At 42.4% G+C, this 17,049-nt stretch overlaps 1 protein-coding gene and 1 long non-coding RNA gene across 5 annotated transcripts in view; one reads left to right on the top strand and one right to left on the bottom strand.

The window, feature by feature from the left end:
• The window catches only part of LOC143356654 (uncharacterized), a 707,545-nt gene that overhangs the window by 569,067 nt on the left and 121,429 nt on the right, over positions 1-17,049 (bottom strand). The gene's annotated exons all lie outside the window — the stretch shown is intronic.
• The window catches only part of Amph (amphiphysin), a 271,285-nt gene that overhangs the window by 203,562 nt on the left and 50,674 nt on the right, over positions 1-17,049 (top strand). For all 4 annotated transcript variants that reach the window (XM_076792505.1, XM_076792503.1, XM_076792506.1 and 1 more), the window contains exon 5: positions 661-779. In XM_076792505.1, coding sequence (XP_076648620.1) covers positions 661-779 — 119 coding nt within the window. The remainder of the gene's footprint in view (positions 1-660; positions 780-17,049) is intronic.

Below are 17,049 nucleotides of genomic sequence, written 5' to 3'. Positions count from 1 at the left end.
CACATGCAACAATTATACAAATATTGACTCACAAACTGTATTACTTGTATTGCACTAATGTATTATTGTAGTACTAATAATGTTTTACAATTTTTGAAGATTTTTCTAACGAAGTTTAGAATTAAATTCAAACAAAATTTTTTATTTCAACTATTGTACACATTGTTGCTTCTATAGTACGTTCTTTGTTTTTTATCTAAAATATTTATAATCATAGATCGTAAATATACATATATTGCATGAAATATACAGGGTGTCCCAAAAATGTGGTACTTCGTTGAAAGGGGTCATTCCTGAAATGATTTGAAGTAACTTTTTTCGTTGCGAAAATGTACTCCGCGGCTTTATTTAGGAGTTCTTAACGGAAAACATAATCAGAGCGCGATTACAGCAGATCGTGGCATTGGCATTGGCCGATTCGAAAACCGTCCGTTATAGCTGCGCTCTGATAGGTCCGTGTTTTTCACTAATAAGTCCTTAAAAAAGCTACAGAGAACATTTTCGCAACGACAATAGTTACTTCAAATAATCTCAGGAATGACCCCTTTCAACGACGTAACTCATTTTTGGGACATCCTGTATATTACAATCGAAATTTCGCATTTCTTTTTATTTGACACTTTATATTTTCCTTCTCAAACCAAATATATTGTACTCCAGGTATATTCGGAATTGGAAGCGATTGTTGATAAATTAGCCAACGAAAGTCAGAGAGGATCGTATACACTGAAGAAAAATACAGAACCACAGTCACCAAAATCACCGAATGCCAATTCTTCGTAAGTAATTTATTTGAGAATTTTAAAATGACAATAATTTGAACGAACTGTCAATATTTGTTATTAAAGGATAATCTAGAATGGAACATTAACCGCAAAACAAAACACATGACACTAAAGAACAATAACACTAAAGTATACATTACTAAAGAAATTTCTGAAAGTATGCAGTGTTTTTTGCATTCTATTTAAGAGAATGTAGAAAAATATATTAAATGTAGCATTTGAAAATGCATTTATTCATTGATAAAAAGTTTTTGATCAATAGATAAGACTGCGGATTTGATGTACTTATAACAAAAACGAGTTGATGCAAATTTAAAGCAGTAGAAGCATTCGAACAATTTAAGAATGTCAATATATTTTCCTTAAACTCATTAAAATTGTTTAAGAAGAAAAGAAAGGCCTATACGGTTACTGTTTTCTGCAATTGATGTGAACATGTTTTATTTTGCATAAAGATCCGCAGTCCAGTAATTATGTATTGCTGTAAATTTTAGTTGAACCGACAATGTAAACATATTTCGTATTGACTATTCCATGCCGAGTCGATCGCATTGTACTCGATGTCCGGAGGTCCGTTCTAATTACATAGATAACTTGTAATTCATAAAAAATGTTAGGTACGTTTACGAGAAAATAAAATTAAAATAAGGCTCGGCACAAACAATCGGTCCGCTCACGATCCAATCAAATGTTTCGACTAGTCGGGTACTTGTCGCATTAAGATGGGATTTCCTAGGCGCGTCACGACGCCGCGTTTTGCGATTTAAGGACGGAATATACAAGACGGACAAGAGACAGTGTGCGTATAGCCGCTAGACTCGAAACTAGGGTATAGGCTTTAGGTCAACGGAACGTCAGTGGTCTCGTCGATAGTTTATCTCGGCACGTTCTGGTCATTATCTTGAACGTCTGACCATTTCCAGATGGCCTTTCGAGAGCGCGTCGACAGTTCCCTGCTGTGCATGGCACAAAAAAATGTTTTTACGGCCTGCACAGTTCCTTAGGTAAACTATCGATATCTCTCCTCTACAACATCATGAAAATAGGAAACGTTCCTGCCTCTTGATGAAGCAGCATCACACATCCTTATATTGTACGTAAATTATACATATAGTGTGTCACGTCGTTTACTTTTTCGTTCCCGTCAGAAGGACGGAATCCTTCGTGTTCGGGAACCCGGGACGAGAATTTTGAGGAGTGGACTGTATGGGAAACAGGATCGGGTACGAACACAGGAGGGAGCTCGGAATTGCCAAGGAGTGAAAAATGTGAAGGAAGGAACGGGAGAGAACGGCCAAGAGAGCGAAGGAAGAACAGAAAGATTCACTAGGCACGTGTGTAACGGTATATACAATCTTTAGTTTAAACACACTCGCGGAAACGACAAGAAGGATCGCGAATCAATTTGACTTGACGCGATCGAGATGAGCGGGAAATCGGATGCCGAGAAGCAGAGACGAAACGAAAAGACCAAAGATGGGCGCGAGCGTGTGTATATCGAGACGTGTCGAGAATGAATTCGCACAATTCTCAACGGCGACGGTAATGAGGCGATCGCCGGTGATTCCCATCGATCACGTGATCGCGTATCGGCTGCGCGCGATTCCGAGAAACGCCGAAAACAAAAGGCGTCGCGCACAGGTGATTCGCAGGATCGAGATGACATGGTATACGTGGCCCGGGGCGCTCCCCAGGGCCGTAGCGCGTGGTCTCGAACAGACTTAAAATTAACTTATATCTACGTTTAATCCTAAACACTTCGCGACACCGAGTATTTACAGGCTCAAAGGCAGGGCCGCGCGATACGCGGCCCACCTAGTACAAATGGTTTCCCGTGGACACGACTTCGATCTAACAAATTCGAATTTCGATAATAAATCGTGCGCCAGACACCCGCGGGTACCCGGAGGCGTCGCACAAGCGGTGCTTCGCGAACCCGTGAAGCCAAGTCGACGTGAATCGCGCAAAGTCCTGGATAGTTCGCCTCCGGGTGCAGGATTCTATATGGGAGATTCTATAGCGCGGAGCGTTCCCCGCGGCGCGGCGGGAATAGTTCTCACAATAAAGTCGGAGACAATGTTACGGCTTTCAGATGTTTCAGATGTTCAGAAGGCCGCCAGCAACCCTTTACAGCCGATCGCGGTTTACAATTCCGTCGCGGCGCATGTTCAGCACGTCCGCTATACTCCTCCCGTACTAACGTTTCTCGCGTCGAATCCGGTGGCGAGCGAGTTCGTCTTCGCTCTCGATGTGACGCATTTCTACGCGGGTTTTCGCCCGGATTCCGAAGTTACACGCGTTTCTTATTTCCCCTGACCGTTGCAGTCGGAACGCGTCGGAAGATAGGATGCGAATCCGTCGCGACTTCCCACCGTGAAGACGTACCACCCGAAGACTTTCTATTATCACAGAGTGACAACAACGCGGCTCTCGGGAATACACGACTCCGCGTTTAACCCGGCAACCTACGATCGTCTAAGGACGATCAAGTGGCCCTCGCTGTTCGACTGGATTCGCGTTTATCGCGGGAACGCGATGTCGTCGTGTCGCGACGCGAACGCGGACCCACAAAACGCTACACGAGTCACCACGAATTATCACTAATTAACAAGGAAGCCTGGCCGGCACTTACCATCGGCAACAGCGAGCTGATGGCGGCTAGTTGGCAGCAATATCAGCTCCGCTGTCCCTTGGCACTTAGGCAACATTTTTTGATCTTCCTTTTGTTAAATTAGGCAATCGTTAAGCGGACTATTTCCAACTACGGCCAACGCAACAGGCCCTAATTCACGGTGCCTCGGGAACGCGGAGGCGAGGAAAGTGTTTCCTCATCTAGCCCCCCCTCCCCCCATTAGCTACGCGCTATCCTATACGCTGCGTTCCCACGTAAGGACCGGACCAAGCGCGGCGGGGCCCCTGGTCGTCGGCGAACTCGAAATTCTTCCTGGTCGTCGTGGACGATCTGCGGCTTCCCGCGGCGGGACGACTTCGAGCCGCTCCGGTGTCGGACTCTGCATTCTCTCCGGGCGAGGTGACGACGGGGCTGAGCAGTTGTTCTCTTCTTGTCCGACTTCCCGCGCTGTTTCAATGCTGGCCAATCCACGTGGTCAGCCGGCAGCGCGCCTTCACTTGAGGTTTTCCGCAGCTTTGTGGTCGGGGAACCAGGATCCGGGCCCGGCTACGGTCCTGCAAATTCGCATCGCCCCCAAAAGTGGTGCTACGCTCAAACGCGTAATTCGGTGCTCACTCTATTTCGTACGTCTCAGAGAGAACGCTCGCAACTATTCCCTTGCATCGGTGCTGCCAGAGGACGACCCGGCCTTCCGTCTTCAATTCAGGGAGACATCGGCAATTCTGCCACGTCACAATTGTAAAGACGAGAATAGCAGTTATTTTTTTAAGGAAATATCCACATTAGGAACGGGATCATTGCATGTGAATCCGATTATTTTTTTTTTGGGACTAGGTATCGGAGTTTGATGACATTGAAATGTAAGGGGTTGTTTGGGGTACGGTTTACTAAATCTCCCCACCGTGTTCGATCTAGGAAACTCGGTTTATTTTCTCGGAGTTTACAGTGTTGTGCTAGGTTATGACTCGACGCGACTCGGGATCTCCGCTCGACTCCCTGGTCTGATCGTATCTAACTCTCTAACTAACTCTAAGCTTACGAGGGCTTTTTAACTATTCCCCGAATCGTTCTTATTGGCCGGGGCTGAATTAGCCTCTTTAGCCAATCAGGCACTTCTTCGGGGACTCCTTGCGACTCTAAACGCGGGGGCGACCCCGTAATTTCGGTAATGCAGCGGGATTTCCGACGGGCCCGCGGTGCATAACGCGGCCGGCTGTCGCCTATCTGCCTAGCTTCCAGGTCCCTTTGGAAACTCAAGGTTTATGATACCCGTACGAGCTATTGAGGCCGATGGTAAAAATCTAATGGCCAATACGTGCCATAACAAAAACTGTTAAGACGACTAACGGCTTTCTCAAAAACAGCTGTGGGTCAACGGGTTCCATAAACTCGCTCGACCATTTGCACGCCAATTGTTGCTAAATGTACGTGCCGATGGCCGCTACAGAAATATACTGTATAGTCCAATTGACAATGGGAGGCGGGGGTTGAGCCATTATTTTGTAATCTTCGAAATTGTTTAAAAGATACAGACCATCGAAGTTTGCCACTTCGGACGAGTTTCACGAAAACTACCTTCACAATACAATTTATGACAGTTATTATTAAAGATAGAAACATTTTCTTTTTTTTAATCATCATCTCAAAAGAGTCTTATTCTTAAGTAATTTACCATTCTATTCGCAAATGTCATTTCTTAATGCAAAAATATTAGAAATATCTTTGTTTTGGGTCCGTAAAATTGCTGGATATTCTTTAGACATTCTGAAGTAAGGGTCAACAGTAATTGTTCTAGAACTACCATTTTCACGTAGTAAAAAAAAAGAACACCAGGAAAGAGGACGCGAGATGTCATCATTTACTTTATCTAAACTGTTGTTGGGGTGTCGTGCACTCCGAGCGTACAGTAAAGGTTGTAGGATCTCGGGAAAAACGAGGGCACCGCCGCCGCGGGAATCGAACCCACGGCCTCACTGGTGGTAGCCGATCGACTAACGCGCTCACCCACGGAACGCTTCCATTCTTCCCGATCTCCTACATACTTTTGGTCTGGGGGTCCTGATCCCACAAGGTTAATACCATCCATAGTACAAAGCACATTGGTTTTTCCAAGCCTGCCGATGAATAGCGGTCGAGCAGTCGGTGCACTTACAATTAGCTACCGGAATCGCAGGACGCCGCGTCCTTTGTCGGTCTTACCTGGCCGCAATTTTTGAGGCTCCGCAAATTAAAAACCTAAATTTTAAAAAACAATTTTAAGCATGTAATGTAAAGTCTGGTTTTGAATGTTCAATATTCAGGGAATTATATTGAAAATGAAATGACGTTATAGAAACTTAGAAATTCCTCTGTAAGTAGTTCCCGGGATTTATCTCTTTTCCCGTAATTATCGAGAGGAATATCGAGAATGTACCTAAGTGCATTTATCCTATTCTCGATATAATCGTCTGTCGATCGCTGTCACGGTCCTTCAGTCACTGACGACAATACGTGCAACAGCAGTGGGCTAAAGTGTTAAACCGTTATCACCCACTACTACACGATTGTAGGGGGTGGCAAGACACCATTTTGTATGGGTCTAAGGCGGTAACACAATATTGGTGCGAGGCTGCGAAGAAAGTTCACTGGCAGGAATGCGGTGACGTATCTGTACCTTGTCTAATGAGACGAGGTAGTAGACATAAACATAGCCACTCGAGTGCGACAGAGTTGAAGTTACCATTCAAAGATAATTAGCAAAGGACACACAGAGTATCGGTACGAATGCGCGGTTGATTGGATCAGATTGGAAGGGGCAGGCCTCGTTTCACACGCATTTTCGACTACAGTCGAAATATTGGCTACAGCGGTCACGCATACTATGTAGCGTGTGATGTTGAAGCCAAAACATTGGGACTACGGTCGCGGCTGAGGTGGGGATAGGCAGAGCTAACGATAGACTCCCGAAAAATGGTAACACTTTAAAAATGGCAAAATTAAAATTATTTCAAGTGTACACTGTACCGCGATATTATACGAGCAGCTGCCGCAGCAACTATACTTGCCGTCCTTACACCATGTACAAATACGACCGCCACATGATTTAATACCATTATGAATTATTGGGGAAATTCACTTTTTGTCAATAATATAAATGTTTGGAAACATTTACAGTCATTACTCTATGGACATCGCGACAAAGTAGAGGATTCGTTCCATTGGAAAATGATGAAAGAGAGTATGAAGGAAGTGTAGATTCAAGACATAATGTCTCGTTGTACAATGATTTATGATATAATCAATAACTAAATAAATGACCTCCGATAGTAGGATTATTTCGCTAATATACTACTTATTGTTGTTTTGATCTTATTGCTTATTGCAGCCTCGCACGGCTGGTGCTCGGTAGAAGCAGTGGCTGGGAGGCTGTTAGGTTGACCGCTGCCTATGGCCTCTCGGCCGCTGCTTCTACCACGCGTCAGTCATGCGAGGCTCTATATCGCGGTGCAGCATTCACTTCAAATAATTTTAATTTCGTCAATTTTAAAGTGTCCGCTTTTCTAAAAACAGGTCCGTAAAGGAGATACTTGTATCTGCTATTAAGACATTGCATTTGTTTAATACAATTGCCAAATAAATGGTGTAGGGGCTCGCGTTGGGCGACGGTTTTATGGCAGGGGCCTTGACATTTGCCAGCAGACCCGGTACGTGACTTTTCGTAGTTTTGCTACGGCGATGGGCCTGTCATCGCCACTTAGCTAATAATGTTACCGTCCGTGCCTGGGTCCCGTCAATGCATCCCTTGTCATAAAACACTCGAAACCGTTCGCCTCTTAGGCTCACAAGGGAACATATTCAGATGCGAAAATCCGATTTTGATGAAACTTATGGGAGCTTCTAGTTCTTTGAAAAATATTTGACACGTATTTTTTTTATCGGCAGACATCCACTTTCAAGGGGTGAAAACAGCCCTCAAAGTTGGGGTTCAAAACCACATTTTTTGAGATATCTCGGAAACCAGAGATCGAAAAAATTTGAATTTTTTTTTAAATTGTGTGTTTTTCAATGGGAAATGTAGTCGCGCAAGAAAATTTTAACAAAAGTTTTTTGTTTAAACAATATATTAAAATTTTGATTTTTTTTTGCAGTTCCTTTTATTTATTGTTAGTTCATTTTAATGTAAACTTGGGTGTGTGATCTTTGATCCAAAATAGGGGATACATGTTTCAGGATTTTCTTTTTTTTTTGCCATTTAACAATAATTATGCATAATGGAAGATAGTCTTGCACCTGGCGTGCGTAGGAAGGAACTCTGGATTGTTTCATCGAAATATAAGCATTTAGTATAAACGTGTATAGTATTTTAAACAATACCACTGGGTTATGTGTCGTTTATTGTTTTATTAGTAGCTAAAGAAGGTGGCGCAGGTAGCAGCGTGATATACTTCAGTCAACCACGTTCTAAATAATTCTTTCGTTGGTTTACCCCATGTGGAAGCTTCAATATGGACATTAGGTGCCGTGAACACACTTCTTCGTACACGAGGTCCTAACTGCCCTTTGACTCCTTTCAAAACAATATACAATGGCGATAGCAACTGTCCATCAGCTGAAATTGTGGGCTGGATAGTGTAGCTGTGAGTTGTTAACGATATAGATTGGACATGAGCACCCGTTTCTTTTTCACCTTTGTGTGAAAGTGTTCGACCAGAGTGCAATTCCAACTGGAACCCACTTTGATCACTATTGAAAATATTGCTTGCGCCATAATTTTCAAAATACCCTTTCACATGACACACAAAATCGTCTGCTGCTGCGGTCAAATCTGTTAAATGGTTACTATGATGGCGGGTAGCGAGTTTCGTCGTTTTTCTTGATACTATATTATAGTTCTCTTTAAACTTCCACAACCAACAGGACGATGCCTGAAATCCTGCTAAATTTATTGATGAATTTTCGATCATTGCCCACCGTCTCAAATTTATGTGGTGTACCAAAATTTTATTATTTCTTGCTACAATAAATTTTTCAAGTGTAGCCTTTATTAATTTCTTCTTCCCATCTGTATAAATCTGATTGTCTCTTCAATTTCTTGTATTGGTTTTTTACAGTTTGGAAGTTTAGTGTTCTTTTTCTTCCACTCTTCCAATAATTTACAGCTTTCTTCTTATATTCTAAATCAATGTCTACATATTCCATTTCTTCTGGACTCTCGTGCGGAGAACTTGAAGACGACGGTTTCGATGTTGACGCTGATTCCAAATCTTCTTCGTCTTCGGGAATATTAAATGAAGTCGGTTCGTCTGTTAGGTCATCGAATATCAATTGTTGTTGCGTTTCGAAATTCATGTACCCTGCTTCTCTGTACCTATCAATCAGATCTATAATAATGTGTGCCAGTTCAATTTCCTTCCCATTCGTGGGTGTTCCCTCGTTATTATTACTGTTATATGTTTCCATCAAAATGTTTATAACGTTCGTCGGATTGACCTTCATGTTTATAAAAACGAATCTAACAAGAAAAATAAACAATCAGCAAAAGTAAAATTAATATAATTATCGGATGTTTTTTTAATTATCGTCAGAAATTATTTGTTTTATGTGGCACTGTTTTAAAAATCCGAAAGAAGTAGCCTTAACTTCTTAATATCCACGTTGCTTTACAAACCGTAATGCAGAAAGACTAATAGCACACGTAGCAAAGTGCCCATATTTATACATTCTTAAGACACCTTACGTTTCCCACTCTCTCACCCTAACAACCAATAGAAATGTTTGAAAATATTCGTGTTCTTCTGAAATGCTATGTATAACCTATTTTTTATAACCTATGTTTATACTAAATGCTTATATTTCGATGAAACAAGCCAGAATTCCTTCCTACGCACGCCAGGTGCAAGACTATCTTCCATTATGCATAATTATTGTTAAATGGCAAAAAAAAAGAAAATCCTGAAACATGTATCCCCTATTTTGGATCAAAGATCACACACCCAAGTTTACATTAAAAAGAACTAACAATAAATAAAAGAAACTGCAAAAAAAAATCAAAATTTTAATATATTGTTTAAACAAAAAACTTTTGTTAAAATTTTCTTGCGCGACTACATTTCCCATTGAAAAACACACAATTTAAAAAAAATTCAAATTTTTTCGATCTCTGGTTTCCGAGATATCTCAAAAAATGTGGTTTTGAACCCCAACTTTGAGGGCTGTTTTCACCCCTTCAAAGTGGATGTCTGCCGATAAAAAAAAATACGTGTCAAATATTTTTCAAAGAACTAGAAGCTCCCATAAGTTTCATCAAAATCGGATTTTCGCATCTGAATATGTTCCCTTGTCAGCGCATATGGGTGCTTGAAACTGCAGTTTGAACAGGTTGCAGATGTTTGGAAAAACCCAGGGTTCGGTCGCCAAGCGTGTGTGGCCTTGGCGCACCCTGGGCCTGCTTCAAGCACCCAGCCCCTAGATCCTCTCACCAAACCCCCGAAGCAGGGTTAAAAAGTCTAGAATAGTGGGGAGAACCGAGGTTAGATTTCTTGTAACGCGCGTTCTCCCAAGTAGATCGCTCTGGAAGTCCAACTAGCTCAGTATAGTTCTTTAGATACATAGTTTGTAGCCTCGACGGGATTTGGCTCCTTCCAGCAGCTTTCTCGCATCCTTAGTTGAATTATAGTTGGTTTAATACATTCTCGCATTCCATTCATTTATTTCCTTCCGACCATTGGAAGGTGGTCCTTCGAGCTAGCACTAGTTAATTAGCGGGCACCTCGCAGTGCAAAAACATCACAGGTCCGAAAGATCACCCAAAGATCAACCACGGGCATAAACAAATGGTGAAAAAAACATTCTTTCCAAATGACAACATTTTTTGTAGGCACTCTTAGCTTTTCACTATAAGCTCCCAAACACTCATTTTCATCGGTTTGATAGCTCTAGTCTTATAATTTAGTTTTTTGGTAGGATATTTTCTGCGCGTCCACCGTCAATCTTTTTTCAGGACGGCAAAGAAACAGAACGTTCTCTGTGTTTACTTGAGTTGTTTGACAAATTGTTTCACCGTACCGATTGTAAGATGTACACTGTTTTTTTTTTTGTTATCATAGTAATAAATTGTTATTTTTTCTCTTGTAACTTTTAAATCCTTTAACAACGTATTCCGCACCTATTTTATCACGACGAACTCCGAAAATTTCTAGTTTTACACTCGATAGAAAAAACATTGGTGAAATAGATTTTGAAATAATACAGCATTTATAATGTTTTTCTCCCTTCGTGTGGCCACGCGACGGCGACCGGGGTCGCTGAGAATTCTTCGCCTATATTCCTTCGTACACCACCGCCAGGGCACGGTCGGTTCTAGCATAGGATCTGCAGGGGTGTAGAGGTGTGTAAACGGTTCTGGGGTTCTGCTAGCAAACCCCCACGGTGCGCGGCACTTGGCCTTTGTTGCGAACATCTTGAGTGTCTCTCAAGCGGCCTTGGAACACGCTGGGTTCTGTACAGCTTACGAAACCGTGCCTCGTTCACTGACACTGCGAGGACCATCTTGTATACTCCGACTCTTATACTTCATTTGTCCTAACTTCCAGCACTTGAGAAGAAAAAGGAAAGAGCATGGTCCAAACACACATATGTACGTACTCCAGACCATATCCTATAGGCGTTCAACGTATACGCTTGCGCTTGTACCCTACGCCGCGAGACCTCCAAATATTGCACCCGACGCACACGCACGCATTTTTCGATCCACTGCTTCAGAAGCAGTCCAAACGCATATAATTCCGTGCGAAATCGGACACTTTTCGGAGTACTATTTCGGATTTTGATCAAATTTTGGATATGCTGTAATCTGTAGTGGCACATTAATGGCAATTCTATTTTTTAATTTGAGGACGCTAAAAAATTTCGAACAGAATAGGCCAGCAAGGACATAGCGAGCGGCGATTCAGGCAATTGTACTGACCGATCGACCGCTATTCACCGGCAGGCTCGGAAAAACCAATGTCCCTTGTACTATGCATCTTATTAATTAAGTTGTCAAATATATTAACCAGCGAAAGAGTCCGCTATTTTCTGAAGATTTATGACATGCCAATAAGTGTTATTGAGTTGACAGTCAGACCCTACAAGTTTTCAACTTCCAGAAAAGAATGTAATACTAATTAAAAGGAGGCTAAATATGTGTTATTGAACTCCTCAAAACTAGCGCATCTCGGCAGCTTGTGTCGTAAACCACGTTCTAGAAATCATCGACAGGGTGCGCTTTAACAAATCCTAGGTAATAGTTTTCTCTTCATAGGCAGTTTTTCCCAAATAAAAATTCCCACTCCAACGATTACAGGGTACCAACCACCCAGGGTTGTTAGAAGCAATTTGTTCTGTGATGAAATGGGATATTTTACTCTTCCAAATGATGGTTTATTTAAATCATTTCCCACAAGGTACAAAAATAAAAACACTTATACTTTATTCAATCTGAGAATTCTCTACATGTCTTTCCATCATTCAGTAAATGGTTTTCTATTATAACGTATAATCTCTACGTTCGATACTCAACGACGTACTAAAGAACAGAAAAGAAAAGAAAAGGGACCTACGATCACCATAAAAATGCGTAGCTTCGCACGTGTCTCGACGTAAACGCCACGCGTCCAGATGCATCGCAAACAGACGCAGACGCACGCGATCACTTCTGATGAATTTTTTTGTCAGATACTTCCATGATGAGATATAACAGTTTGACGTTTCGAGTTGTAGGTACTTGAAGCGCTCGGAAATAGTGTTATGGAATTATACGCGCTTGAGTCCTTTGCTTATTCGTGAAGAAATAAAATGTACTTTAAATTAAATGTTCAAAATGTCCACCACGGGCTTGTAAACATTTATTTACTCGAAACATCAAAGTTGTTCTAACATTTTTTAACATTTCGGGAGTCACTGAAGCGCAATCGTCACGTATTCTTTGTTTCATATCCTCTTTTGTCGTCGGTAGTTCAAACATAACTTTGTCCTTTACATATCCCCATAAGAAAAAATCTAATGGTGTTAGATCGGGGGATCGAGGAGGCCATTGACGAGGTCCCCCACGACTTATCCATTTGTTCCCAAATTTTTCGTTCAAAAATTGCCTGGTGATGATTGCAAAATGTGGAGGAGCGCCGTCTTGTTGGAACCACATTTCTCTTCTAACGTGCAGTGGCACATCTTCCAAAAGCGCAGGCAAATGATTTTTTAAGAAATCACAATAACTTGCAGATGTTACAGTTTCTTGAAAAAAATAAGGTCCAATCACAAAATCTCCTATCTCCTGGCCACACCAAACATTTAAAGACCATCGATGTTCAAAGGGAACACATCGCATCCAATTTGGGTTTTCCACGGCCCAATAATGCAGATTATGTCTATTTACATGCCCTGAATTCATAAAAGTGGCCTCATCGGAAAAAGTATTTTGCACAAAAAGTCGTTTTCCACAACACCCTGCAGCCACTCACAATATCTTACGCGGTGATCGTAATCTGCTATCGAAAGCTCTTGTGATAAAACCATGTGATATGGATGATACTTTTGCCGTTTCAAAATTCGTTGAATTGATGAACGACTAATATGTGATGTTTGTGCAAGTGTACGTAGACTAATATGAGGATTTAATGTAATTGCAGCAAGAATACTGGCACTATTATTTCATTAGTGACAGCTTTACTAAGCCGCTTTTCTAAATTATGAAATGTTTCTAAATTATGAAGCGCGTATAATTCCATAACGCTATTTCCGAGCGCTTCAAGTACCTACAACTCGAAACTTCAAACTGTTATATCTCATCATGGAAGTATCTGACAAAAAAATGTTTCAGACAAAATTGACTTGTTTTTTCCGGTATAATCTAAATATGTAACATTTTATAGGGGGTTCCATTTAAAATTACAAAGGTACCTCCCCTCCCCCATTAAAGGGGAAGGGAGGCCACTTCACGTTTATGTAGTCAGAAAGGCCCTTCAGTTCCATGCAATTTAAGACTAAGAACTTTAAAATCGATGGCATAGTTTTCGAGATATTGAGCTGTTCAGAGTTATGTGGGCCACCCTGTATATTAACATCCTTATATATTATATATATTATAAAAACGAGAATAGTTGTTTTTGTTTTAAGGAAGTATCCACGTTAGGAAGGGAATCATGCCTTGTGAATTCGATCATTTTTGGGGGACTGTGTCTCGAATTTTGATGACATTGAAATGTGTTGTGGTCCAAGTGAAAGTGGAAGAAATCCGAAACAATACACCCAAAAGTGTCCGATATCGTGTGGAATGACTCAATCACATGATAACTTGTAGAATAAGAAGAATTAATTCCACATAAATTGCATCGTTTTGTCTTACGACACGAAAAAATATATATGGAAAACTTCTGAATTCTTGTCCACAATGACCTAAAAATGATTAGATGAAAGGTTCCCTGGCAGGAATGCGATGGCGTATCTATACCTTGTCCAATGAGACGACACAGTAGACGTAAACATCGCTCGAGTGCGACAGAGTTGAAGTTACCCTTACAAGACAATTAGCAAAGGACGCACGCTGGGTGCTTCACTGCCTCGGTCTCGTTGGATAGAGCATAGGTACGAATGCGCGGCCGATTGGATCAGAGTCCAAGGGACAGGCCTCGTTTCACACGTACTTTCGGCTACAGTCGAGATATTGGCTACAGCGGTCACATATACTATGTAGTGTGTGACGTCGAAGCCAAGATACTGGGTCTGCGGGCGCGGCGGAGATGAGCATAGGCAGACCTAACGATAGACTCCCTAAAAATGGCGAAATTAAAATGGTTTTTTTTTTGTTGCGTCGTAAGACCTTACGTACGACGCGACAAGCACGCGACCAAGGCCAGGTATAAACCTAACGACCATGGACGTCATAAATCAAAAATCCTTCCGATTGTACCCACCACTTTCGTAATTTTTAAGCCAGCTAAATGCAGCACATGCGGAACCTTGTACACCGTTAGCTTACTAAGATTTACAACCGTAGATGCTTGCGAACCAAATGTTATACGTATATTTCCACTTTTCCAATTTTCCACTATTTCCACCACCTTTCGAACACACCTTGCAACCAATGAATCCTAATCATTTTAAACTTGTTCTCCGGAGTTTTGACTTATATCACCTATAAGACATAAGATATAATTTAACAATGCTAAAATTGATTTGTGAAGCTGATTTTCATCGTTCCATCGTTAAATTAGATTATAGTTTGAACCATTACTTCCTAACATTACAACTCAGATGAACAATATTCTTTTCTCTACTTCGAAAATGGATTGTGTGCGGATGCTGTCGTGGCACCGGCGGCCGACGCCAGGCGGCCGGTGCCAGGCGGCCGAGATCGGATGCCCAACGGCTTGCCCAGCTCTCAGCGAACCCTCGCTGTGTGCGGGTCTTAGCTTTTGTTGCGAGCATCTCGAGCGCCTTCTCAGGTTGCTTGCTAGGGTTCCGGTGCGTATGGATTAGAAAATCGTGGTAGTATCCATACTAACGTTCGCCCCCGGCAAGTATGAAGAGACCCTTAACTCGCGCGCGTTTACCGACAATTAGGGAACTCGTCTATCGCGACACGAATTACGACCGTTCACAAAAACGTCCGCCGAGCCAACGCGAAAGTAGTCACTAAAATATGATGGAGGCCTGATTGGCACTTACTGCTTTCCGCAGGTTTTCTCGGCAGCTACCCTTAGTGTGCGGTTTCACGACGCAAAATTCGACTTTTTCGAAGCAATCGTGAAGATCTATCTCCCGAAACAGCCAACGACACAGTGACACTTTGCGCCGGCCGGCTAAAGCGGAAGCGAGGCGTCCCCCACCTTCCTACCCTTGCGCGAGACGCTCGGACCTATCGCTAACGCTCGCGTGGCAGGGCCGCGCCCTGCGGTCCGGGACCTACGGCATCCGGCACCACGTTATATCAACGGGGTTTTCTTCCGTGGAGGAATTGTTTATTCGGTGTGAGGCAGCGACGAGGGTGGAGAAGTTCGTTGTCTCCGGTCCGACTTTTCCTCGACGGCACCTTCGGGCTGGTTAACCCGGGCTCGGTTCCTCCCCGATGATATTCTCCTCGGGATTTCGTCCGATGCCGTCCCCTGAGCGCCTCTCATCGAAGTTTCCCGCGCTCCTGGGAGTAAGTAAAAGGGGACCGGGTCCCCCCGGGACGGTCCTTAAATTCGCGACGCGCCAAGTGGCGCTGCGTTCAAAACGCATTAGCCTCTCCTCAAGGCGCCTTCGGCGTTCCTTGGGAGAGCGCTCGCGAGTGCCGATATCGCGGTGGCGGCGCCAAAGGGCGGCCCGGTCTCTTAGTATCGGTGAGGGGGACGCGGGCAAATTTTGCCACGTCACAACGTACATACGTATATGCAGGATTTATTAACATATAAGGTAACAATTAAAATGTAAAACTGTCAAATTTATTAGTTCATGTTAAAATTAACATTAATAATTTGGAAATACTATAGCCATTATGTCAAAAAATGCAGTTATGCAGTTATAAGGTGAAACAAAAAATATTCTGCTAGATATCCGACGCAATATCATTTCCGGGTTTCGTACCGGGAAATATTAGCTCTAGTCTCCCTCGAAATGCGTCCTACATAAAGAGCGTCTTATTACCCCAGGAATATGGTTTCAATTTGTTAGTAAGGTACGCGGAATAACCTTGTGTGAAATCAGGGAGCTGCTAGGAGGGTGAAACTTCGTGAAGGAACCCAATGCGAAATTGGGGAGTCACTGGGAAGTTGGATGACTCACAGACGAGCCTGATGCGAAATCAGGGAGCCGCTAAGATGGTGTAGTTCTCGTGCACAAACCCAATGCGAAATTGGGGAGCCACTAGGATAGTTAGTAGACCTCGTAACTTATATAATTTAATTGATACAATCCGAGCGGTAAGATTGTATCGTGTGGAAACGTTCAATTATTAGATTAGGATATTGGACAATAATTAAGGGTTTATACGATTGTACGATTTACCAAACAACACGAATATACTCTGATTTAAATATATATTACAAGTGTTGGTGTCGCGATTGGATTGATTATAATTGTACAATAAAAGTATTGTTACCTAAGGTGGTGCACCGTGTTGACGCACTGGAAATGCGAAGTCTAACAAGGAGAGACCACAACCTTCGGGTCACCGATTCAGTTGAAACTTTGCACACTTATAGATCTGGTTCCCCTGGTCACGAATTATATACCATTATAGGGGCAGATACCCAATAGTTTTCGAGATATTGACGATTAAAGTTTCATTATTGCCTATGTAATGCTGTAGTTTATCTAGGCTACAAGAGTCGGTGTGGCGCGACGGTAGCGTACCAAGTTTTCAGCCGGACGACCAGGGTTCAAATCCTGTCGACTATAACGCGTTTTTTTTTAACTTCATTATGTTTTATTATTGCATATTTATATTCTTAATTTCAATCGAAAATGCAGTTCGGAACTTCGTTGGTTGCATTATCATCCCCAACATAAACAGTCAATAAACAGTGATATCGGAGACGCTCTTGGGATCGAGGAAACTCTTGACAACGCGACACAGTTTGAAAACGGCGGGTCACATCACTTACCATTCGTACTCGCAGTGATAAAGTTTGAATT

Source organism: Halictus rubicundus, chromosome 8 (genome assembly GCF_050948215.1).
Source record: "Halictus rubicundus isolate RS-2024b chromosome 8, iyHalRubi1_principal, whole genome shotgun sequence".
In the NCBI taxonomy this organism is placed as follows: Eukaryota; Metazoa; Arthropoda; class Insecta; order Hymenoptera; family Halictidae; genus Halictus; species Halictus rubicundus.
This window is presented reverse-complemented; position numbering and strand designations above follow the sequence as displayed.